The 27,347-nt window shown below is 36.0% G+C and overlaps 1 protein-coding gene across 2 annotated transcripts in view; it reads right to left on the reverse strand.

The window, feature by feature from the left end:
* Window positions 1-27,347, reverse strand: part of LOC133621567 (uncharacterized) — a 181,756-nt gene that overhangs the window by 146,557 nt on the left and 7,852 nt on the right. The window contains exon 1 of one of the 2 annotated variants that reach the window (XM_061983674.1): window positions 10,170-10,302. The exons of the other annotated variant lie outside the window; for it this stretch is intronic. Within the exon in view, the coding sequence (XP_061839658.1) occupies window positions 10,170-10,262 (93 nt within the window). The 5' untranslated portion in view covers window positions 10,263-10,302. Of the gene's footprint in view, window positions 1-10,169; window positions 10,303-27,347 lie in introns of those variants that run through there. 2 annotated transcript variants of the gene reach the window in all.

The raw sequence follows: 27,347 nt of genomic DNA on the forward strand, positions 1-27,347 counted from the left end.
ATTCTTCTCTTGATCATCTTCGGTTCATTCTTGCCATCTCTGTCGTAGCATAGCTTTCGTCGGTAAAGTGTGCGGAACAAACGACTGACCATTTCGTCGGCTTTCCCCACAGCCTCGTATTTTGAACAAATTTCGTCCAATTTCTTGCCACTTTCGCATCTTTGGGCCACTGGTGCAACTTGAATCCGTCCCTGTTCGTGTTGTTACACCCTCCGACAACACACCGACGAAAGTGAGAAAATGGCGGATTGCTTCTTGATGTTGTGACGTCATCGCTCCGAGAGCGAATAATAGAAAGGCGTTTAATTCGCCAAAATTCACCCATTTAGAGTTCGGAAATCGGTTAAAAAAATATATGGTCTTTTTTCTGCAATATCAAGGTATATATTGACGCTTACATAGGTCTGGTGATAATGTTCCCCTTTAATGCTGAAAGGTACATGCAGGTTTTGGAGCAACATATGTTGCCATCCAAGCAACGTTACCATGGACGCCCCTGCTTATTTCAGCAAGACAATGCCAAGCCACATGTTACACCAGGGGTCGGCAACCTTACCAGTCAAAGAGCCATTTTGACCAATTTCACAAATTATAGAAAACAATGGGAGCCGCAAAATTTTTTTGAAATTTTAAATGAAATAACACTGCATACGAAGTTTTTTTTTTTTTTGCTTTGTGCTATGTATAGCCAGGGGTCTCAGACACGCTGCCCACACTTTTATGTGGAATTTGAAAGCTGGTGCGGCACGCGGGTTTTTATTTAATGGCGCTTGTCAGCGTCATGCGTGCCGTGATGGTACAGCATATAGCACCCACTACAGTCAGCGTGCCTGATCAGCCACACGTTGTGTGGGGCTCCCGCTTTGCTCACGTAAGCAACAGCATGGCATACTTGCTCAACAACCACACAGCTCACACTGACGGTGGCAGTATAAAAAAACAAAACTTTAACACTCTTACTAATAATGCACCACACTGTGAACCCACACCAAACAAGAATGACAAACACATTTCGGGAGAACATCTGCACCGTAACACAACATAAACACAACAGGACAAATACCCAGAATCCCATGCAGCCCTAACTCTTCAGGGATACATTATACACCCCACCGCTACCAAACCTCGCGCACTTCAACCGACGCACGGAGGGGCGTTGATGTGTGGGGGAGCAGGGTTGGGGTGGGGGCGGGGTTTGGTGGTAGCAGGGGTGTATAATGTAGCCCGGAAGAGTCAGGGCTGCATGGGATTCTAGGTATTTGTTCTGTTGTGTTTATGTTGTGTTAAGGTGCAGATGTTCTCCCGAAATGTGTTTGTCATTCTTGTTTGGTTTTGGTTCAAAGTGTGGCGCATTATTAGTAAGAGTGTTAAAGTTGTTTTATATGACCACCGTCAGTACTAGACTGGCCTGCCTGTAGTCCAGACCTGTCTCGCATTGAAAATGTATGGTGCTTTACGAAGCCTAAAATACCACAACGGAGACCCCCGGACTGTTGAACAACTTAAGCTGTACATCAAGCAAGAATGGGAAAGAATTCCACTTCAAAAATGTGTCTCCTCAGTTCCCAAACGTTTACTGAGTGTTGTTAAAAGGCTGTTGACCAAGCATGCTTTGCTGTCACGTACGTGGGCAAGCAAAAGATGTATATTGTTTAACAAGTGTTGGGCTGGCACGCTGTTAATACAGATTGTATAGGGTGTCAAATGTTGTACCATCATGGCACGCCCTTATTATAGCCGTAAGGGTGTAAATCGGTGAATATTAATCCCGGGAGTTTTCTGCGAGAGGCACTGAAATCCGGAAGTCTCACGGGAAAATTGAGGGGTTCAGCAAGTAAGCTGCTGAGCCGCATCAGAGTGATCAAAGAGCCGCATGCGGCTCCGGAGTCGCGGGTTGCCGACCCCTGTGTTACATCAACGTGGCTTCATAGTAAAAGAGTGCAGGTACTAGACTGGCCTGCCTGTAGTCCAGACCTGTCTCGCATTGAAAATGTATGGTGCTTTACAAAGCCTAAAATACCACAACGGAGACCCCCGGACTGTTGAACAACTTAAGCTGTACATCAAGCAAGAATGGGAAAGAATTCCACTTCAAAAATGTGTCTCCTCAGTTCCCAAACGTTTACTGAGTGTTGTTAAAAGGAAAGGCCATGTAACACAATGGTAAAAATGCCCCTGTGACAACTTCTTTGCCATTAAATTCTAAGTTAATGATTATTTGCACAAAGTTTCTCAGTGTGAACATGAAATATCTTGTCTTTGCAGTCTATTCAATTGAATATAAGTTGAAAAGGATTTGCTATATTCTCTTTTTATTTACCATTTACACAACGTGACAACTTCACTGGTGTTGGCTCATGTACATACATAGCACATGCATGTATATATGTACAGAAAATGTCATCTCATGTCATTTTCTGCAAGGGAATGTCCCACAATGCCTTCTGAAAAGACAATAAAAGGTCAAGTGTTTTGTCTCATGATTGCTTTTTCCTCTTCGACTTCTTCAGTCCAGCATGATGAGATTAAAGCGATTCCCGGCAGATGGTGTGTTTCCATCCAGTCCCCAGCATGGACACCCCTCCCAGTCCACCTCCAGGTACTTCCTGAGCCCAATCAATACATACGTACAAGTAGGAGGAGTCGGCCTGATCAAATTACCAATTTGCAGCGAATCACCAAAGTGGTGTCTGCTACCCTGATGACTCCTGCCGCCATCTGTTTGGCCTCCTCGGGGAGCGTCAACCTCCACTTGGGGATGTTTTATTAATTCACCTGATTACCTCCAGTCTGCGGCTCGGGGCCCCATTAATAGGCATTTCATCGAGGTTTGATTATGGGGGCCGGCGCTTAAAGGCTGACTTGGTGCTGCTGCCCTGGGGGAGGTCACGCTCACAACAACACACAAAGACACCAGCGCTGAGACAAAAGGGCCACGCACACTTGCCGACCAGAACTTAAAAAAGCGCACGGCGGGACCCCCCGCGGTGCCGTGGTGAGGCTCAGAGTGGACAAAAGGAGCAGGCCGGCATGGTTCTGGCCCGCTCAGGGCAGACGTGGATGCAGAGGTCAGCCGTAATGAGGCCTGAATGAGCGTCACACCGGTCCTCTTTACGCCTGCACCGCCTCTCCAGCCTGCTCACGTCGGGGTCCAGTCCAGGTCAGGGGTCTGCAAGGACCCTGTGACCCTGAAACGAGCTCCGGGAGTGAGTGAGGCTCCCTGCTGGTGCAACAGAGCTGCTTTAAACTGCAGCGAAGGGGATCAATATGGCAACTATTGGTGTGTGCAGGGGTGAGCCAGCTCACAATAGGTCACACAGCAGCTAACCTATAATAATAATAGATTTTATTTGTAAAAAGCACTCTATATTGAGTAAACAATCTCAAAGTGCTACAGTGCATTAAAAAATAAAAAATAAAATAAAAAGATAATAAAGAAATAAATAAAAATAAAAACTAGAATAGCCAAATAGCTATAACTAGTATGCATATATCTAAAACAAGGTTTTTTTAAAAAAAAGAAGGGCTTTTAAGCCTTTTTTAAAAAACATCCACAGTCTGTGGTACCCTCAAGTGGTCAGGGAGATCGTTCCACAGACTGGGACCGGCGGAGCAGAAAGCCCGGTCTCCCATTGTTCGTAGCTTTGTGCTCGGAGGTTGGAGGAGGTGTCACGTGGAGGATTTGGGGGGGAGCAGTTCTTTGGTCAACATTTATTAGTAGGGTTGTCTCGAGAGATGTCCGATAATTTCCGATGTTACATTTTAAAGCATTTATCGGCCGATAATATCGGCAGCCCGATATTATCGTCCCATAAATGCTTTAAAATGTAACATCGGAAATTATCGGTATCGGTTTCAAAAAGTCAAATGTGTGACTTTTTAAACCACCGCTGTGTACACGGCCGTAGGGAGAAGTACAGAGCGCCAATAAACCTTAAAGGCACTCACTGCCTTTGCGTGTCGGCCCAGTCATATAATATCTACGGCTTTTCACACACACAAGTGAATGCATTACATACTTGGTCAACAGCCATACAGGTCACACTGAGGGTGGCCGTATAAACAACTTTAACACTGTTACAAATATGCGCCACACTGTGAACCCACACCAAACAAGAATGACAAACACATTTCGGGAGAACATCCGCACCGTAACACAACATAAACACAACAGAACAAATACCCAGAATCCCTTGCAGCACTAACTCTTACGGGACGCTACAATATACCCCCCCCCCCACCTCAACCCCGCTGTTTTGAGGAATGTTAAAAAAAATAATGCACTTTGTGACTTCAATAATAAATATGGCAGTGCCATGTTGGCATTTTTTTCCATAACTTGAGTTGATTTATTTTGGAAAACCTTGTTACATTGTTTAATGCATCCAGCGGGGCATCACAACAAAATTAGGCATAATAATGTGTTAATTCCACCACTGTATATATCGGTATCGCTTGATATCGGAATCGGTTATTAAGAGTTAGACAATATCGGATATCGGCAAAAAAGCCATTATCGGACATCTCTAGTTGTATCCATACCAATAATTTGGTACTCGGTGCCAAAATGTATTTTGATACTTTTCTAAATAAAGGGGACCACAAAATCGGCATTGTTGTCTTTATTTGAACAAACAATCTTAGTGTACATGAAACATATGTTTATTATTGTAATTTAGTCCTTAAATAAAATAGTGAACATACTAGACAACTTGTCTTTTAGTAGTAAGTAAACAAACAAAGACTCCTAATTAGTCTATGCTCAGTGGCCTAGTGGTTAGGTTGTGAGTTCAAACCCCGAGTCATACCAAAGACTATAAAAATGGGAGCCATTACCTCCCTGCTTGGCACTCAGCATCAAGGGTTGGAATTGGGGGCTAAATCACCAAAAATGATTCCCAGGCGCAGCCACCGCTGCTGCTCACTGCTCCCCTCACCTACCAGGGGGTGAACAAAGGGATGGGTCAAATGCAGAGGACACATTTCACCACACTTAGTGTGTGTGTGACAATCATTGGTACTTTAACTTAACTTTATGCAGTAACATATTGTGTCTTTTATCATTCTATTGTTTTGTCAACATTATAAAGGACAAGCTGTAAAAAATGATTATTAATCTACTTGTTCATTTACTGTTGATATCTGCTTATTTTCTGTTTCAACATGTTCTATCTACACTTCTGTTAAAATGTAATAATCACTTATTCTTCTCTTCTTTGATACTTTACATTAGTTTTGGATGATACCACACATTTAGGTATCGATCCGATACCAAGTAGTTACAGGATCATACATTGGTCATATTCAAAGTCCTCATGTGTCCAGGGACGTATTTTCCTAAGTGTATAAACATAATATGAATTTTTTTTAAATGAAAAAAGATTTTGTGACGCTAAAAAATATCGATGTAATCATAGTAGTATCGACTATCGACTTGGTATCATTACAGTGGATGTCAGGTGTAGATCCACCCATGGCGTTTGTTTACATTGTGACGCCGGTGAGCTATTGTATCCTCCTACGGAGTGTAGTGAAGCATGTTTAGCTATTCCTCGTCCTCCAGTGATAATGCTACTTGGAAGAAACTTACTTTATTTGTCACCATGGAGGCGAAGATCAGTGATTTAGAAGTAGCTAAAACACTGGCGACTGTGGATGGATGTTGAAATGAAATGTATTTTGATACTTTTCTAAATAAAGGGGACCACAAAAAAATGTCATTATTGGCTTTATTTGAACAAAAAATCTTAAAAAAACACATGTTTATTATTGTAATTTAGTCCTTAAATAAAATAGTGAACACACTAGACAGCTTGTCTTTTAGTAGTAAGTAAACAAACAAAGACTCCTAATTAGTCTATGCAGTAACATCTTGTGTCATTTATACACCTATTATGTTGTACACATTATTAAGGACAAGCTGTAAAAAATGGATTATTAATCTACTTGTTCATTTACTGTTAATATCTGCTTATTTTCTGTTTTAACATGTTCTATCTACATTTCTGTTAAATTGTAATAATCACTTATTCTTCTGTTTGGATACTTTACATTAGTTTTGGATGATACCACACATTTAGGTATCGATCCGATACCAAGTAGTTACAGGATCATACATTGGTCATATTCAAAGTCCTCATGTGTCCAGGGACGTATTTTCCTGAGTGTATAAACATACTATGAATCTTTTTTAAATGAAAAAAGATTTTGTGATGCTAAAAAATCGACTTGGTATCATTACAGTGGATGTCAGGTGTAGATCCACCCATGGCGTTTGTTTACATTGTGACGCCGGTGAGCTATTGTATCCTCCTACGGTGTGTAGTGAAGCATGTTTAGCTATTCCTCGTCCTCCAGTGATAATGCTACTTGTAAGAAACTTACTTTATTTGTCGCCATGGAGGCGAACATCAGTGATTTAGAAGTAGCTAAAACACTGGCGACTGTGGATGGATGTTGAAATGAAATGTATTTTGATACTTTTCTAAATAAAGGGGACCACAAAAAAATGTCATTATTGCCTTTATTTTAACAAACAATCTTAAAAAAAACACGTTTATTATTGTAATTTAGTCCTTAAATAAAATAGTGAACATACTAGACAACTTGTCTTTTAGTAGTAAGTAAACAAACAAAGACTCCTAATTAGTCTATGCAGTAACATATTGTGTCATTTATACACCTATTATTTTGTGCACTTTATGAGGGACAAACTGTAAAAATTGATTATTAATCTTACTCGTTTATTTACTGTTAATATCTGCTTATTTTCTGTTCCAACATGTTCTATCTACACTTCTGTTAAAATGTAATAATCACTTATTCTTCTCTTCTTTGATACTTGACATTAGTTTTGGATGATACCACACATTTAGGTATCGATCCGATACCAAGTAGTTACAGGATCATACATTGGTCATATTCAAAGTCCTCATGTGTCCAGGGACGTATTTTCCTCACTGTATAAACATAATATGAATTTTTTTTAAATGAAAAAAGATTTTGTGATGCTAAAAAATATCAATGTAATCATAGTAGTATCGACTATCGACTTGGTATCATTACAGTGGATGTCAGGTGTAGATCCACCCATGATATTTGTTTACATTGTGACGCCGGTGAGCTATTGTATCCTCCTACGGTGTGTAGTGAAGCATGTTTAGCTATTCCTCGTCCTCCAGTGATAATGCTACTTGTAAGAAACTTACTTTATTTGTCGCCATGGAGGCGAACATCAGTGATTTAGAAGTAGCTAAAACACTGGCGACTGTGGATGGATGTTGAAATTAAACGTATTTTGATACTTTTCTAAATAAAGGGGACCACAAAAAAATTTCATTATTGTCTTTATTTTAACAAAAAATCTTAAAAAAAAACACATGTTTATTATTGTAATTTAGTCCTTAAATAAAATAGTGAACATACTAGACAACTTGTCTTTTAGTAGTAAGTAAACAAAAAAAGACTCCTAATTAGTCTATGCAGTAACATATTGTGTCATTTATACACCTATTATTTTGTACACATTATAAAGGACAAGCTGTGAAAAATGGATTATAAACCTACTTGTTCATTTACTGTTAATATCTGCTTATTTTCTGTTTCAACATGTTCTATCTACACTTCTGTTAAAATGTAATAATCACTTATTCTTCTGTTTGGATACTTTACATTAGTTTTGGATGATACCACACATTTAGGTATCGATCCGATACCAAGTAGTTACAGGATCATTCATTGGTCATAATTTAGGTCCTCAATGTGTCCAGGGACGTATTTTCCTGAGTTTATAAACATAATATGATTTTTTTTTAAATGAAAAAAGATTTTGTGATGATAAAAAATCGACTTGGTATCATTACAGTGGATGTCAGGTGTAGATCCACCCATGGCTTTTGTTTACATTGTGACGCTGGTGAGCTATTGTATCCTCCTACGGTGTGTAGTGAAGCATGTTTAGCTATTCCTCGTCCTCCAGTGATAATGGTACTTGTAAGAAACTTACTTTATTTGTCGCCATGGAGGCCAGGATTAGTGATTTAGAAGTAGCTAAAACACTACCGATATCTTAAAGCACCTCTACCTGAGGGTGTTTCAGTGTTATAACTTCACCTTTATCGTCACTTTTACACCAAAATGCGTCCATTCTCCCTTTTCTGTCTACACACTGTGTCTGCTTGTAAGTACTCTGTGTGTGTGCGCTGCCGAACATGCTCCTCTGCTCGTAAAAGCAGCAATGTCACCACATGACGTCAAGAACCGGTACTTTTCAAACAGAGTATAGCACCGTTTTATATTCATTAGTACCGCGATACTATACTAGTACCGGTATACCCTAGTCCAGGGGTCGGCAACCCAAAATGTTGAAAGAGCCATATTGGACCAAAAATACAAAAACAAATTTGTCTGGAGCCGGCAAAAAAATAAAAGCCATATTACATACAGATAGTGTGTCATGAGATATAAATTGAATTAAGAGGACTTAAAGGAAACTAAATGAGCTCAAATATAGCTACAAATGAGGCATAATGATGCAATATGTACATATAGCTAGCCTAAATAGCATGTTAGCCTCGATTAGCTTGCAGTCATGCAGTGACCAAATATGTCCGATTAGCACTCCACACAAGCCAATAACATCAACAAAACTCACCTTTGTGCATTCACGCACAACGTTTAAAGTTTGGTGGACAAAATGAGACAGAAAAAGAAGTGGCATAAAACACGTCCTAGAAAGTCGGAGAAAGTTATACATGTAAACAAACTAAGGTGAGTTCAAGGACCGCCAAAATTAGTAGGACAAAATGGCGCTCGCCAAATACTCGAATCAGTGAAGCATGTTTAATATAAACAGTGTGCTTTGTAACAATTAGGGAGGTTTGTGCCATGGTTGTCCTCCTACAGAAACCATATTAAAACAAAAAATATATGTTTTTTTCCCCCATACTTGCCAACCTTGAGACCTCCGATTTCGGGAGGTGGGAGGTGGGGGCGTGGTTGGGGGCGTGGTTAAGAGGGGAGGAGTATATTGACAGCTGGAATTCACCAAGTCAAGTATTTCATACATATGGTTCAATCCCCACCTAGTACCAACCTCGTCATGTCCGTTGTGTCCTGAGCAAGACACTTCACCCTTGCTCCTGATGGGTGCTGGTTAGCGCCTTGCATGGCAGCTCCCGCCATCAGTGTGTGAATGTGTGTGTGAATGGGTAAATGTGGAAGTAGTGTCAAAGCGCTTTGAGTACCTTGAAGGTAGAAAAGCGCTATACAAGTACAACCCATTTATCATTATTATTTATATATATATTTATATATATATATATATATATATATATATATATATATATATATATATATATATATATATATATATATATATATATATATATCTACATCCTGAAAATATGCAAACAAAACTGTGTTTAGATAATTGATACTTCAAACTTTCATAAATAAATATTAAGGAATATAACATAACTTGGCTTCTGAGAGCTTCAAAATGTAATCAATAAAATGCTAAAGTTGTCAATAAACAAGCAATTATTTTAATAATTAAATATGGTCATTTTAAATGAATTATCATGATCATTTAAAATTAATTATTTCAAATAAGTTTATTTTATTGTATAATTCTATGACTGTATGTAATAAGGAGTGAGAAAAAATACAAATAAAAATACAATTAATTATGATGTTTTTAGCAAAATATAGTGAAAATTTATTTAGTTTTTAAAAAAAAATTAATAAATATATTTATTTTTAGGTAAGATAAACATAATAATACAATTTATCTCTAGTCTGGATGATTTAGATCTAGTTCTTGTCACCTTGTTGTCCTCCCGTCGTGAAAAAAGGCTGTCCTTACTCAGGTCCGCACGGAGCTGGAGGGGGCGTGGCCTCCAGCTCCGGCTGAAAATTGGGAGATTTTTGGGAGAATATTTGTCCCGGGAGGTTTTCGGGAGAGGCGCTGAATTTCGGGAGTCTCCCGGAAAATTCGGGAGGGTTGGCAAGTATGTTTTCCCCTCATCTTTTTCTATTTTTCATACATTTTTGAAAAAGTTCCAGAGAGCCACTAGGGCGGCGCTAAAGAGCCGCATGCGGCTCTAGAGCCGCGGGTTGCCGACCCCTGCCCTAGTGGCACGGATGTGACCAGAACTGGAGTGACTCACCCCAAGCGTGTGGACGGGACGCCGGGGGCCGGCCGACAACCTCCGAAGACGGGTGCGGTCCAGGTTTCTGGAAGGACGCTGCACAGAAGACATGTCCAAAAGCAACTATAATCTCCCGGGACAAAGTCATGACCAAACAAGTGCTTCTCTGTGGGAGGTGAAGCCTGGTTAAATAGCTCACACTTGTTAATTATTAGCACATCACCTCCAGGAGCAAACTCCTCCATGCATGCACTTCACCTCTGCAACTACACGGACGAGCCGGGGCTTGCATGGACGCCTCACTCATATGACTTTTGTCACAAAGTGTTCTTAATCTTTAAAACATGAAGAGAAGAATATAGTGTTGCCTCTCTCATTTTTACAGGAATGACCTCATCCTCTCATTTGCATAATTGCCTGTGACGCATGTGCAGGTCATTTTTATGGCCGCTACACCAGGGGAGAGGAAGTGAGCAAAAAAAAAAAAAAAACATGAAATAAAAACGTAGCCGTTGAGGAATAATATGTGCTTTTATGTCACAGTCTCCAGAAGTGTCCACTAGTGTTGTCCCCATATCAACAAATGTATTCCGATACTTTTCTAAATAAAGGGGACCACAAAACATGGCATTATTGGCTTTATTTTAACAAAATATCTTAGTGTACATGAAACATATGTTTATTATTGTAATTTAGTCCTTAAATAAAATAGTGAACAAACTAGACAACTTGTCTTTTAGTAGTAAGTAAACAAACAAAGACTCCTAATTAGTCTATGCAGTAACATATTGTGTCCCTATTATTTTGTCTACATTATGAGGGACAAACTGTAAAAAAATATTATTAATCTACTTCTTCATTTACTGTTAATATCTGCTTATTTTCTGTTTCAACATGTTCTATCTACACTTCTGTTAAAATGTAATAATCACTTATTCTTCTCTTCTTTGATACTTTACATTAGTTTTGGATGATACCACACATTTAGGTATTGATCCGATACCAAGTAGTTACAGGATCATACATTGCTCATATTCAAAGTCCTCATGTGTCCAGGGACATATTTACTGAGTTTATAAACATAATATGAATTTTTTTTTAAAGAAAAAAGATTTTGTGACGATAAAAATATCGATGTAATCATAGTAGTATCGACTATCGACTTGGTATCATTACAGTGGATGTCAGGTGTTATCATATGATATTTGTTTACATTGTGACGCCGGTGAGCTATTGTATCCTCCTACGGTGTGTAGTGAAGCATGTTTAGCTATTCCTCGTCCTCCAGTGATAATGATACTTGTAAGAAACTTACTTTATTTGTCACCATGGAGGCGAGGATTAGTGATTTAGAAGGAGCTAAAACACTGCCGACTGCGGATGGACGTTATCCGCGAGCTTGCTATCAATCAATCAATCAATCAATCAAAGTTTATTTATATAGCCCTTAATCACAAATGTCTCAAAGGGCTGCACAAGCCATGTCTTAAAGCACCTCTCCCTGAGGGCGTTTCAGTGTTATAACTTCACCCTCATCTTTACTTTTTGAGCCAAAATGAGCTTCAAGAGGTAATCACCTGAAAGGATGTATCACTTCACAGGTGTGCTTGAAGCTCATGGAGAGAATGCCAAGAGTGTGCAAAGCAGTAATCAGAGCAAAGGGTGGCTATTTTGAAGAAACTAGAATATAAAACATGTTTTCAGTCATTTTGTTTGTTAAGTACATAACTCCACATGTGTTCATTCATAGTTTTGATGTGACAATCTACAATGTAAATAGTCATGGAAATAAAGAAAACACATTGAACGAGAAGGTGTGTCTAAACTTTTGGCCTGTACTGTACATCGTTGAACTTGCGTGGACTGGCGCGATTGCAACATTGCCAAATCTGAGAGGGACCGGCTACATCGACAGACAGTCCCGTTATAAAGTGTTTATGGGCGATGGTGAAAAGACATCACCAAATCTATCTAATAAATAACAACCCCAGAACTTTACATGTAAGCATTTTATACGTCCAACAAGACTCCTTCATTTTCCAAATGGAGTCTGTGGAGGGGCGTGGCCTGCGGGCCTGCGGCAAAGCGGGATGTGCCAGGACCGGCTTCGAGATCAGCGACAGGTGAGTAGATGGTCCACCTGGGCGCGTTTATCTAATCACCTGTCGTTCTGTTAAAGGCAGCAGTCGGGAAGGAAAGCCCTGAAAAGGAGCGGTGATGTCTGTGCTTGGTGGCCCTAAGAACCCGGAAGAAAGCGACTTCCATAGAGTCATTCCCTTGGATAAATCCTTCTTATGTTGATGTGTGACACCTGTTGACATCCAACACAGGTGTCACACTCAAGGCCTGTGTAATGGATTTTTTTCATTTTGACAGAAAAAATATATGTACTGCTTGAAATTGCATACCTTTTAAACTTTAATAGTATTCATTATTGCAACAAATATTACAGTATATTATCATACTTTCTAAACATTGTTTTGTCTAAATAAATATAAATACTTAAATATCTACTTGACTTATGATTTTACAGCAAACTACCCATCAAATTAATAAAAATGACAATACATTGTACAGTGTTCTTTACAGCATATTACTGTCAATTGAAAAAAACTTTAAAAAATGCCATATTTTTACTGTAAAATCTTGTTTTTAACGATGTATTACTGTAAATGGAAAGACGCTACATTTGTTTTTACGCTAGAAAAACTGTCAGCTAAGTTGCCAGAATAAGAAAATAACTTGTACTGTTTTTCCATGAACAATATCATGTTGTAAAAAACAATGTCAATTTATCACAAACATTCTGGCAACTAAACTGACAGATTTTTCTGTAAAACCTCCCAAAAAAACAGTGGTACTGTTTTTATATTTACCGTAAAATGTTGTAAAAAAAAAAAAAACCCACACTATTTTACAGTAAAATTTTGTAAATGTAAAGTTTTTACTATAAAATGGACAGTCTACTTAAACAATTTATATCATTGTGTGAATGCTCCAAAACATTCACACATGCTTTTCTACACTAAAATGCATCTATTTATTCTTCTTCTTCTCCAGATTTTGGCGCGCTCTACCTTGCACATTTTTCACCCGATTCAAACCGTTCCAACTTCAAACTCTTCAGCCTACTAAGGAATGGCGGGCTTTCCCTTGACAAATTCCAAAAATTCCCAGATTTCCCAGGACATTTTTCCCATTCAAAATGAATTATCCATTTTTCAAACTTCCACCATTTGCACATTTTTCAACCGATTTAAACCATTCCCCCTTCAACATATTCCACTCATCCTGGACATTTAAACTATCATTTCTTCAAGTTAAAAAATTTCCAGGAATTCCCATTTTTTCAAACCCCTTTTTCACCTTTTTTTCTGTCAACTACTCCTTCCACAGTTTTCAATCCACCTCAACCGTTCCACCATCAAAACATTCCTCTTAATCAGGACAAAAGACAAAGTTGTTTTTTAACTGGAAAAATTGCCAGTTTTCCCGAAATTTTGTAATACCATTTCTCAATTAAAAAATGTTACTACTTCAACATTTCTCCACCAATTTGAAAAATGCCAACACTACTCCATTTCAACTCATTCAGAACATTCATTTTTTTCAGAATTTTTCAAAAAAATCCCGAAATTTCCATGAAATTCCCATTGAAAAGAATGGGACATTTGTCAGAGTCTCATAACTCCCACATTTTGTATCCGATTCAAACCGTTTTAACTTCAAAATATTCAGCCTGTTCAGGAATTGTGTGCTCCCTTTCAACAATTGTAAACAAATTCCCGGATTTCCTAGAATTCCCAATTTTCAGGGACAATTACCATATTCAAAATGAATTATCAATTTTTCACACTTCCATCATTTGCACATTTTTCAACAGATTCAAAGCATTCCACCTTCAACACATTCCACTCAACCTGCACATTTAAACTATAATTTTTTAAAGTTATAAAACTTCCAGGAATTCCCGTTTTTTCAAACCCCTTTTTCACCCTTCTTTTCTGTCGACTACTCCTTCAACATTTTTCAACCCACTTCAACCGTTCCACCGTCAAAACATTCCTCTTAATCAGGACAAAAAACAATTTGTTTTTTTAACTGGAAAAATTCCCGGTTTTCCCGAAATTCCAGGAATTCCGTAATACCATTTCTGAATTTAAAATGTTACTACGGTACTTCAACATTTCTCCACCGATTTGAAAAATGCCAACACTACACCATTTCAACTCATTCACATTTTTTTCAGCATTTTTCAAAAAATGTCCTCCTTTCCCATGAAATTCCAATTGAAAAGAATGGGACATTTGTCAGAGTCTCATAACTCCCACATTTTGTATCCGATTCAAACCGTTTTAACTTAAAAATATTCAGCCTGTTCAGGAATTGTGTGCTCCCTTTCAACAATTGTAAAAAAAATTCCCGGATTTCCTAGAATTCACAGTCTTCAGGGACAATTACCATATTCAAAATGAATTATCCATTTTTCACACTTCCACCATTTCTAAATTTTTCAACAGATTCAAACCATTCCACCTTCAACATATTCCACTCATCTTGCACATTTAAACTATCATTTCTTCAAGTTAAAAAAATTCCAGGAATTCCCATTTTTTCAAATCATCTTTTCACCTTTTTTTCTGTCAACTACTCCTTCCACATTTTTCAACCCACTTCAACCGTTCCACCATCAAAACATTCCTCTTAATCAGGACAAAAAACAAAAGTTGTTTTTTAACTGGAAAAATTGCCGGTTTTCCCGAAATTCCATAATACCATTTCTCAATTAAAAAATGTTACTACTTCAACATTTCTCCACCAATTTGAAAAATGCCAACACTACTTCATTTCAACTCATTCAGAACATTCATTTTTTTCAGAATTTTTCAAAAAAATCCATCTTTTCCCGAAATTTCCATTAAATTTCTATTGAAAAGAATGTGACATTTGTCAGAGTCTCATAACTCCCACATTTTGTATCCGATTCAAACCGTTTTAACTTCAAAATATTCAGTCTATTCAGGAATTATGTGCTCCCTTTCAACAATTGTAAAAAAAATTCCCGGATTTCCTAGAATTCCCAATTTTCAGGGACAATTACCATATTCAAAATGAATGATCCATTTTTCACACTTCCACCATTTCCAAATTTTTCAACAGATTCAAACCATTCCACCTTCAACATATTCCACTCATCCTGGACATTTAAACTATACTTTCTTCAAGTCAAAAAATTTCCAGGAATTCCCGTTTTTTTAAACCCCTTTTTCACCTTTTTTTCTGTCGACTACTCCTTCAACATTTTCAACCCACTTCAACCGTTCCACCAACAAAACATTCCTCTTAATCAGGACAAAAAACCATTTGTTTTTTGAATTGGAAATATTTCCGGTTCTCCCGATATTCCAGGAATTCTGGAATACCATTTCTCAATTAAAAATGTTACTACTTCAACATTTCTCCACCGATTTGAAAAATTCCAGCACCAACCATTTCAACTCATTCAGCACATTCACATTTTTTTTTAGCATTTTTCAAAAAAATTCCCTCTTTTCCCATGAAATTCCCATTGAAAAGAATGGGACATTTGTCAGAGTCTCATAACTCCCACATTTTGTATCCGATTCAAACCGTTTTAACTTCAAAATATTCAGCCTGTTCAGGAATTGTGTGTGCTCCCCTTCAACAATTGTAAAAAAAAATTCCCGGATTTCCTAGAATTCACAGTTTTCAGGGACAATTACCAGATTCAAAATGAATTATCCATTTTTCACACTTCCACCATTTCCACATTTTTCAACCGGTTCAAACCATTCCACCTTCAACATAATCCACTCATCCTGCACATTTAAACTATACTTTCTTCAAGTTAAAAAATTTCCAGGAATTCCCATTTTTTCAAACCCCTTTTTCACCTTTTTTTCTGTCAACTACTCCTTCCACATTTTTCAACCCACTTCAACCGTTCCACTGACAAAACATTCCTCTTATTCAGGGCAAAAGACAAAGTTGTTTTTTAACTGGAAAAATTGCCGGTTTTCCCGAAATTCCGTAATACCATTTTACAATTAAAAATGTTACTACTTCAACATTTCTCCACCAATTTGAAAAATGCCAACACTACTCCATTTCAACTCATTCAGAACATTCATAATTTTTTCAGCATTTTTCAAAAAAAATCCATCTTTTCCCGAAATTTCCATTAAATTTCCATTGAAAATAATGGGACATTTGTCAGAGTCTCATAACTCCCACATTTTTATCCGATTCAAACCGTTTTAACTTCAAAATATTCACCCTGTTCAGGAATTGTGTGCTCCCTTTCAACAATTGTAAAAAAAATTCCCGGATTTCCTAGAATTCCCAATTTTTAGGGACAATTACCATATTCAAAATGAATGATCCATTTTTCACACTTCCACCATCTCCAAATTTTTCAACAGATTCAAACCATTCCACCTTCAACATATTCCACTCATCCTGCACATTTAAACTATACTTTCTTCAAGTTAAAAAATTTCCAGGAATTCCCATTTTTTCAAACCCCTTTTTCACCTTTTTTTCTGTCAACTACTCCTTCCACATTTTTCAACCCACTTCAACCGTTCCACTGACAAAACATTCCTCTTATTCAGGGCAAAAGACAAAGTTGTTTTTTAACTGGAAAAATTGCCGGTTTTCCCGAAATTCCGTAATACCATTTTACAATTAAAAATTTTACTACTTCAACATTTCTCCACCAATTTGAAAAATGCCAACACTACTCCATTTCAACTCATTCAGAACATTCATAATTTCTTCAGCATTTTTCAAAAAAATCCATCTTTTCCCGAAATTTCCATTAAATTTCCATTGAAAATAATGGGACATTTGTCAGAGTCTCATAACTCCCACATTTTTGTCCGATTCAAACCGTTTTAACTTCAAAATATTCAGCCTGTTCAGGAATTGTGTGCTCCCTTTCAACAATTGTAAAGAAAATTCCCGGATTTCCTAGAATTCCCAATTTTTAGGGACAATTACCATATTCAAAATGAATGATCCATTTTTCACACTTCCACCATCTCCAAATTTTTCAACAGATTCAAACCATTCCACCTTCAACATATTCCACTCATCCTGGACATTTAAACTATACTTTCTTCAAGTCAAAACATTTCCAGGAATTCCCGTTTTTTTAAACCCCTTTTTCACCTTTTTTTCTGTCGACTACTCCTTCAACATTTTCAACCCACTTCAACCGTTCCACCAACAAAACATTCCTCTTAATCAGGACAAAAAACAAAGTTGTTTTTTTACTGGAAAAATTGCCAGTTTTCCCGAAATTCCATAATACTATTTCTCAATTAAAAAATTTTACTACTTCAACATTTCTCCATCAATTTGAAAAATGCCAACACTACTCCATTTCAACTCATTCAGAACATTCATATTTTTTTCAGCATTTTTCAAAAAAATCCCTCTTTTCCCGAAATTTCCATTAAATTCCCATTGAAAAGAATGGGACATTTGTCAGAGTCCCATAACTCCCACATTTTTTATCCGATTCAAACCGTTCCAACTTCAACATATTCAGCCTGTTCAGGAATTGTGTGCTCTTCTTCAACAATTGTAAAAAAAAACATTCCTGGATTTCCTAGAATTCCCAGTTTTCAGGGACATTTTCCCCATTCAAAATGAATTATCCATTCTTCAAATTTCCAACATTTCCACATTTTCCAAACGATTCAAAGCATTCCAACATCAACACATTCCACTCATCCTGCACATTCACACTATAATTTTTTCAAGTTAAAAAAATTTAAGGAATTCCCGTTTTTTCAAACCCTTTTTCTGTCGATTACTCCTTCAACATTTTTCAACTCACTTCAACCGTTCCACCGTCAAAACATTCTCTTAATCAGGACGAAAAACAAAGTTGTTTTTTGAACTGGAAAAATTCCCAGTTTTCCCGATATTCCAGGAATTCCATAATACCATTTCTCAATTAAAAATGTTACTACTTCAACATCTCTTCACCGATTTGAAAAATTCCAACACCAACCATTTCAACTCATTCAGAACATTTTTAACATTTTTCAAAAAAATTCCCTCTTTTCCTATGAAATTCCCACTGCAATGAATGGGACATTTGTCAGAGTCCCATCTTCCGTAAAACCATTTCTCAAATAAAAATGTTACTCCTTCAACATTTCTCGACCGTTTTGAAAAAATTCCAACACCAACTATTGTAACTCATTCAAGAACATTCACATTTGTTACTATTTTTTCCCACAACTCCTACATTTTTTATCCGATTCAAACCATTCCAACTTCAAACTATTCAGCCTATTCGGGAATCGCAGGCTTTCCTTTGAAAAATTCAAAAAATTCCCAGATTTCCCAGAAAATTCCAGGTTTTCCGGGACATTTTTCCCATTCAAAATGAATTGTCCATTTTTCAAACTTTTTTCAACATATTCCACCATCCTGGAAATTCAAACTATCATTTTTCCTAGTTCACAAGTACTAAATGTTCCCGAAATTCCCAAATTTCCAAGAAATTGCCATTAATATGAATGGGTCAATTTTCAAAGTGTGTTCTCCTTCAACAATAAAAAAAAATTCCCGGATTTCTAAGGAATCCCAGTTTTCAGGGACATTTTTCCCATTCAAAATGAATTGGCCATTTTTCAAACTTCCACCATTTCCACATTTTCAACCTATTCAAACTATTCCACCTTCAAAATATTCCACCATCCTGGACATTCAAAATAAAAAATTTCCAAGTTCACAAAAATTCAAGGAGTTCCCAGAATTCCCTTTTTTTCAAACCCTTTTTTGACCCTTTTTTCTGTCAACTACTCCTTCCACATTCCTCTTAATCAGGACAAAAATGAAGTTGTTTTTTAAACTTGATAAATTCCCGGTTTTCCCGAAAATCCAGAAATTCCGTAAAACCATTTCTGAATCAAACATTTTACTCCTTAAACATTTCTCGACCGTTTTGAAAAAATTCCAACACCAACTATTGTAACTCATTCAAGAACATTCCTATTTTTTACTATTTTTTCCACAACTCCTACATTTTTTATCCGATTCAAACCGTTCCAATTTCAAACTGTTCAGCCTCTTCGGGAATGGCGGGCTTTCCTTTGACAAATTCAAAAAATTCCCAGATTTCCCGGAAAATTCCAGGTTTTTCGGGACATTTTTCCCATTTGAAATGAATTGGCCATTTTTCAAACTTCCACCATTTCCACATTTTTCAATCAATTCAAACCATTCCACCTTCGTCACGTTCCACCATTCTGGACATCCAAACTACCCTTTTTCCAAGTTCAAAAAACTCCTCCATTTTTCACCCGATTCAAACCGTTTCAACTTCACAATATTCAGCCTGTTCAGGAATCGTGTGCTCCCTTTCAACATTTGTAAAAAAATGTCCCAGGTTTCCTAGAATTCCCCAGTTTTTAGGGACATTTTCCTCATTCAAAATGAATCATCCATTTTTCACACTTCCACCATTTCCACATTTTTCAACCGATTCAAAGCATTCCAACATCAACACATTCCACTCATCCAACTAACACTTTCCCAAGTTCCAAACCAAATTCAGTTTTTCCTGGAAATTCAAACTCTTCAAAATTCAAACCATTCCAACATTCAAACTATTCTTACATTCATACTACATTTCACTTCAACTTCAGCATTGGAGCATTCACACATCATTCCTTCAGGAATGATCTCATATAGTTAATAATAAAATCATCTTCACTGTTACAAGCAGCCCTCTGATGGCAGCCATAACTGCCATGTGGCCCTCAATGAAAACCACTTTGACATCCCTGACATACAACATCATTAATAATAGTTGAATAGTGATCCATCCTTCAAAATGTTTTGTACATAACACAGAACCACAAAGTAATCGTTTTCTTCTGGCGGGCAGACAAGCCATTGCTTGTTTTCCTGCAATATAATAAAATGCAGCTTTCAGTCAAATGGCAGCAGAGGTCAAAGGTGAAGAGACAAAACATGGGTCAGGTTCTGGCTGTCAGTACAATAGCACAAATGTCCTGCTCTTAATTACATTACAGGTCATAAAGTGGCGAGCTGTGTGGAAACTAGCTGGCCTATCAACTGCACTAATCAGAGCTTAGCTGTGAATGTGTGTGTGCGGAAGCGTGTGTGTGTGTGTCTGTGTGTGTGTGTGTACTTGTATTTCTACCCTTTTTGAGACATGAAGAAGGAAAAGTATCTTCCATATGAGGAGGTGTGAACAAGTGATGACATAAATCATGGTCCCAATAACATTGCATCTAATAGAAAATGTCTCATGTGCCCTCTGGTCAACATATGAAATAACAAGTGTGTGTAAAAAATTTGAAGTGCTCAACCTCTGGCCAACATATGAAACAACAAGTGTGTGTAAGAAATTGAAATGCGCCCCCTTGGGTCAAAACTAAAAATAATAATAAATAAATAAATAAATATGTATATCGAGACATACTGTTATAACTTGAAGTAAATAATAAAGATTAAAAACCAATTACAAACTAAAAATTGTATTATTTTTTTTACTAAAAGTAGTCTTTTTCTCACAATGTGTCGACTTTTTTCTTATAAAATTGGGAACAATTTCTCATATTCTTTCTGTTTCTGTAATATTGCAATATTTTCTTGTAAAATTATTACTTTTTTAATACAAAATGATTACTTTTTAATGCAAAATGGCGACATTTGTCATATAAAATTCTGACTTTTATCACAATGATGCCAATTTTTTTGTTGTTCTCGTTAAATAGTGACATTTTTTGAGTAAAACGATGACTTTTGTCATGATTTTGCCAAGTAAAATTCCTATTATTATTATAATGTTGCCAACATTTTTAAGTTTCCTTAAAATTACGACTCTTTTCATAAAGTTGCCAAAATGTTAAGCTTTTCTTGTAAAATTGCGACTGTAATTGAGCAAGATTCCAACTTTTATCATAGTTTTGCAGAAATCTTAAGTTTTTCTTGTAAAATTTTGAGTAAAATTACAACTTTTATTATAATACTGCCAAAATTCAAAGTTTTTCTTGTGAAATTATGACCTTTTTCTTGTGAAATTTCAACTCATTTTTCAGAACAAGCTTTTTTATATTTGCTTAGTATGTATATATTATTAATGTTGTAAATACAAATCTTTATATTTTTCGGAGGTCTCAAAAAGGTAACAAATACAAGAATGTGTGTGTGTTCTTGTATTTCTACCCTTCTTGAGACATGAAGGAAAAGTATCTTCCATATGAGGAGGTGTGAAGAAGTGATGACATAAATCATGGTCCCAATAACATTGCATCTAATAGAGAATGTCTCATGTGCCCTCTGGCCAACATATAAAATAACAAGTGTGTGTAAGAAATTGAAATGCACCCCCTTTGGTCAAAACTAATAAAATAAATAAATAAATATGTATATAGAGACATACTGTTATAACTTGAAGTAAATAATAAAGATTAAAAACCAATTACAACATTTTTTTTTTTTTTTTTTACTAAAAGTAGTCTTTTTCTCACAATGTGTCGACTTTTTTCTTATAAAATTGGGAACAATTTCTCATATTCTTTCTGTTTCTGTAACATTGCAATGTTTTCTTGTAAAATTATTACTTTTTTAATACAAAATGATTACTTTTTAATGCAAAATGGCAACATTTGTCATATAAAATTCTGACTTTTATCACCATAGAGCCAATTTTTTTGTTGTTCTCGTTAAATAGTGATATTTTTTGAGTAAAACGATGACTTTTGTCATGATTTTGCCAAGTAAAATTCCTATTATTATTATAATGTTGCCAACATTTTTAAGTTTCCTTATAAAATTGTGACTTTTGTCGCGTAAAATTACGACTCTTTTCATAAAGTTGCCAAAATGTTAAGCTTTTCTTGTAAAATTGCGACTGTAATTGAGCAAGATTCCAACTTTTATCATAGTTTTGCAGAAATCTTAAGTTTTTCTTGTAAAATTTTGAGTAAAATTACGACTTTTATTATAACACTGCCAAAATTCAAAGTTTTTCTTGTGAAATGGTGACCTTTTTCTTGTGAAATTTCAACTCATTTTTCAGAACAAGCTTTTTTGTATTTGCCTAGTATGCATATATTATTAATGTTGTAAATACATATGTTTATATATCTTTATATTTTTTGGAGGTCTCAAGAAGGTAACAAATACAAGAATGTGTATGTGTTCTTGTATTTCTACCCTTCTTGAGACATGAAGAAGGAAAACTATCTTCCATATGAGGAGGTGTGAACAAGTGATGACATAAATCATGGTCCCAATAACATTGCATCTAATAGAGAATGTCTCATGTGCCCTCTGGCCAACATATGAAATAACAAATGTGTGTAAGAAATTGAAATGCGCCCCTTTTGGTCAAAACTAATAAAATAAATAAATAAATATGTATATCGAGACATACTGTTATAAATTGAAGTAAATAATAAAGATTAAAATCCAATTACAAACAAAATTTTTTTTTTTTTTTACTAAAAGTAGTCTTTTTCTCACAATGTGTCGACTTTTTTCTTATAAAATTGGGAACAATTTCTCATATTCTTTCTGTTTCTGTAATATTGCAATATTTTCTTGTAAAATTATTACTTTTTTAATACAAAATGATTACTTTTTAATGCAAAATGGCGACATTTGTCATATAAAATTCAGACTTTTATCACCATAGAGCCAATTTTTTTGTTGTTCTCGTTAAATAGTGACATTTTTTGAGTAAAACGATGACTTTTGTCATGATTTTGCCAAGTAAAATTCCTATTATTATTATAATGTTGCCAACATTTTTAAGTTTCCTTATAAAATTGTGACTTTTGTCGCGTAAAATTACGACTCTTTTCATAAAGTTGCCAAAATGTTAAGCTTTTGTTGTAAAATTGCGACTGTTATTGAGTAAAATTCCAACTTGTATCAAAGTTTTGCACACATCTTTAAGTTTTTCTTGCAAAATTGTGAGTAAAATTACAACTTTTATTACAATAATGCCAAAATTCAAAGTTTTTCTTGTGAAATTGTGACCTTTTTCATGTGAAATCCCAACACATTTTTCACAACAAGTTTTTTTATATTTGCATAGTATGTATATATTATTAGTCTTTATATATCTAGAAAGGGTGGTCCTAAAGAGGGAGGCATTTTTCGGAGGTCTCAAAAAGGTAACAAATACAAGAATGTGTGTGTGTGTGTGTGTGTGTGTGTGTGTGTGTGTGTGTGTGTTTGTGTGTGCGTGTGTGTGCGTGTGTGCGCGTGTGTGTGCGTGTGTGTGTGTGTGTGTGTGTGTGTGTGTGTGGAAAGCTTATTATCTAGAGTGCGTCTCCAGCTTCAGCTTCTTCATCTTCTGATCTGCAAAGCGGTCAAATCCAGTTAAATGCCAAGCTGGTGTCATATTAACCCGGCCTGTGGACAGTGAGGAGTGGGTTGCCACGGCGACCACAACAAACACGAGCAAAAGCAGATATCTACTCTCTCTCTCAAAAAAAAAAAAAAAACCTCACTCCGCTGCTGACATTTGTAAACAACAAAAAAGAAAAGAAATGTTTTGGATCCTTCCAACGAGCCTGTGCCATTGGCAGTGTTGGCGTAATTACTGAAAACCAGTACCTAGTTACAGTTATTAGTTACTTTATTTCAAAAGTAACTCAGTTACTAACTCAGTTACTTACACCAAAAAGGAATGTGTTACTGTGAAAAGTAACTATTTAGTTACTTCTTTTCCCCCCCCCTTTTTTTTTTTTTTTAACATAATGGCACTTTAACTTTAACTTTAAGTAGATAGGATCTTTGATCCAAGATACAACTTACATTTAACTAAAATGTTCTTTTCTTTGTGCTCGACAAAAGAAAAGTATTGAGAATGTCTCCATGTTAAGAAACTCGACTTCTGGCTTCACCATGATGTCTTGTTAGTTGTTATGAGAGTAGCGTATGTGTGTGTGTGTGTGTGTGTGTGTGGCCCTTTAAGATATGACAGCATGTGAGGTGAGTGACGTCAGTGAGTGAGTGGGCGAGAGAGGTGAGCGAGCGGCGACAGTGAGTGCGTGCAGGTGCTCTAGCTTGGTGGATGGCTGCGTCCAATAAAGTCACAAAGTTGCAACAAACCGCCGGCCTCGTCATTCACCCTCAGCTGTAAAGACCCACTTCTGGGTAAAGTGAAGGTTGTTAGCCCCAAAGTACATAGGCCCTGGAGGAACGTCTCCCCTGCGCTCCTCAACTACGGTCTGGGAGCCCCCCCCGCCCCCACCCACAGAACGCACGCCTCTTCTTTTCTACCGCAGCGCTCCAATAAAACACACTCAGATCTTCTGTTTCTAGCCGATACTACATGAAAAATAAGGTAAAATAACGCAGTAACGCATCATGTAGTAACGGTAACTGAGTTACTGAATATAAAAAATAACGCGTTAGATTACTAGTTACCGCCGAAACTAACGGTGTTACAGTCCCAACACTGGCCATTGGCTCTCACAGTAATCTTCAATTTGTCTACTCTAGAACTAAACTAACTCTAAATCTGATAACATTAAAAGTTGAGTAAATTATTCATGTATTAAATATGATTTAAAATGTCTATAGTTTCATCTCAGACTACTTTATATCCTATTATACAAAGATTCTAAGATGAAGATGACTCTTTTTAATAACAAGTAACAAGAGTGATTTTTTTTTAACCATTGAATGATCAAATATCACAACTTTAAAAAAAAACATGAATAACAGAAAAAAATAAATAAGTGAACAAACTTTATTTCCTCCCAGGGCCTGTGGAGGATGTGAATGATGCAACTTCCTGCGAAGCATGGGGATTGTGGAATATTCCAATGTGTTAGGGTACAGGACTGAGGGATATACTGTATATATGTGTGTATGTATATGTATATATGTGTGTATATATGTATATATTTATATATGTGTATATATGTATATATATATATAGATATATGTATATATACACGTATATATACACACATATATATACGTATATATACACACACACACATATATTTATATAAATATATATATACATATATATATATACTGTATGTTTATATGTTTTTAGGTACAGAAAACATGCTATTTTTCCAGTCTTTACGGTACTTTAAATTGATCTTTTCAGTTGTATTTACTAAATATACAATTAAATCATTGTGCAGGGCACTTTGATTAATAAAAAACATACAAAAAATATATGTACTGCTTGAAATTGCATGACTTTTAAACTTTAATAGTATCCATTATTGCGACAAATATTACAGTATATTGTCATACTTTCCAAAATTTTTTTTGTCTAAATAAATATAAATATTTAAATATCTGCTTGACTTTTGATTTTACAGCAAACTACCCATCAATAATAATAATAATAAAAATGACAATACATTGTACAGTGTTTTCTAAACAGCATATTACTGTCAATTGAAAAAAAAACTACAATTTTTTTTGCCTTAAAATTCTGTTGACTGAGCTGCCATATTTTTACTGTAAAATCTTGTTTTTAACGGTGTATTACTGTAAATGGAAAGACGCTACATTTGTTTTTACGCTAGAAAAACTGTCAGCTAAGTTGCTGGAATAAGAAAATAACTTGTACTGTTTTTCCATGAACAATATCATGTTGTAAAAACAATGTACATTTAACACAAACATTCTGGCAACTAAACTGACAGATTTTTCTGTAAAACCTCCAAAAAAACAGTGGTACTGTTTTTATATTTGCCATAAAATGTTGTAAAAAATAAAAAATAAAACATTATTTTACAGTAAAATTGTGTAAATGTAAAGTTTTTACTGTAAAATGGACAGTCTACTTAAAACAATTTATATAATTGTGTGAATGCTCCAAAACATTCACACATGCTTTTCTACACTAAAATGCATCTATTTATTCTTCTTCTTCTCCAGATTTTGGCGCGCTCTACCTTGCACATTTTTCACCCGATTCAAACCGTTCCAACTTCAGACTGTTCAGCCTACTAAGAAATGGCGAGCTTTCCCTTGACAAATTCCAAAAATTCCCAGATTTCCCACAATTCCGGGTTTTCCGGGACATTTTTCTCATTCAAAATGAATCGGCCATTTTTCAAACTTCCACCATTTGCACATTTTTTAACCTATTCAAACCATTCCCCCTTCAACATATTCCACCCATTCTGGACATTTAAACTATAATTTCTTCAAGTCAAAAAATTTCCAGGAATTCCTGTTTTTTCAAACCCCTTTTACACCTTTTTTTCTGTCGACTACTCCTTCCACATTTTCAACCCACTTCAACCGTTCCACCATCAAAACATCCCTCTTAATCAGGACAAAAAACGAAGTTGTTTTTTGAACTGGAAAAATTCCCGGTTTTCCCGAAATTCCAGGAATCCCATAATACCATTTCTCAATTAAAAATGTTTCTACTTCAACATTTTTCCACCGATTACAAAAATGCCAACACCAACCATTTCAACTTATTCAGAACATTCTTTTTTTTTTTTTTTTTTTAGCATTTTTCCAAAAAATCCCTCTTTTCCCAAAATTCCCAAATTTCCATGACATTTCCATTGAAAAGAATGGGACATTTGTCAGAGTCTCATAACTCCCACATTTTTTATCCGATTCAAACCGTTTTAACTTCAAAATATTCAGCCTGTTCAGGAATTGTGTGCTCCCTTTCAACAATTGTAAAAAAAATTCCCGGATTTCCTAGAATTCCCAGTTTTCAGGGACAATTACCATATTCAAAATGAATTATCCATTTTTCACACTTCCACCATTTCCACATTTTTCAACCGATTCAAACCTTTACCCCTTCAACATATTCCACTCATCCTGCACATTCCTTCAAGTCAAAACATTTCCAGGAATTCCCGTTTTTTCAAACCCATTTTTCACTCTTTTTTCTGTCCACTACTCCTTCCACATTTTTCAACCGTTTCACCGACAAAACATTCCTATTATTCAGGACAAAAAAAAAGTTGTTTTTTGAACTGGAAACATTCCCGGTTTTCCCGAAATTCCAGGAATTCCGTAACACCATTTCTCAATTAGAAATGTTACTACTTCAACATTTCTCAACCGATTTGAAAAATTCCAACACCACCCATTTCAACTCATTCACATTTTTTTTTTTTAGCATTTTTCAAAAACTTCCCTTTTTTTCCCCAAAATTCCCAT

The sequence above is a fragment of the Nerophis lumbriciformis genome, linkage group LG25 (genome assembly GCF_033978685.3).
Source record: "Nerophis lumbriciformis linkage group LG25, RoL_Nlum_v2.1, whole genome shotgun sequence".
Taxonomy (NCBI): Eukaryota; Metazoa; Chordata; class Actinopteri; order Syngnathiformes; family Syngnathidae; genus Nerophis; species Nerophis lumbriciformis.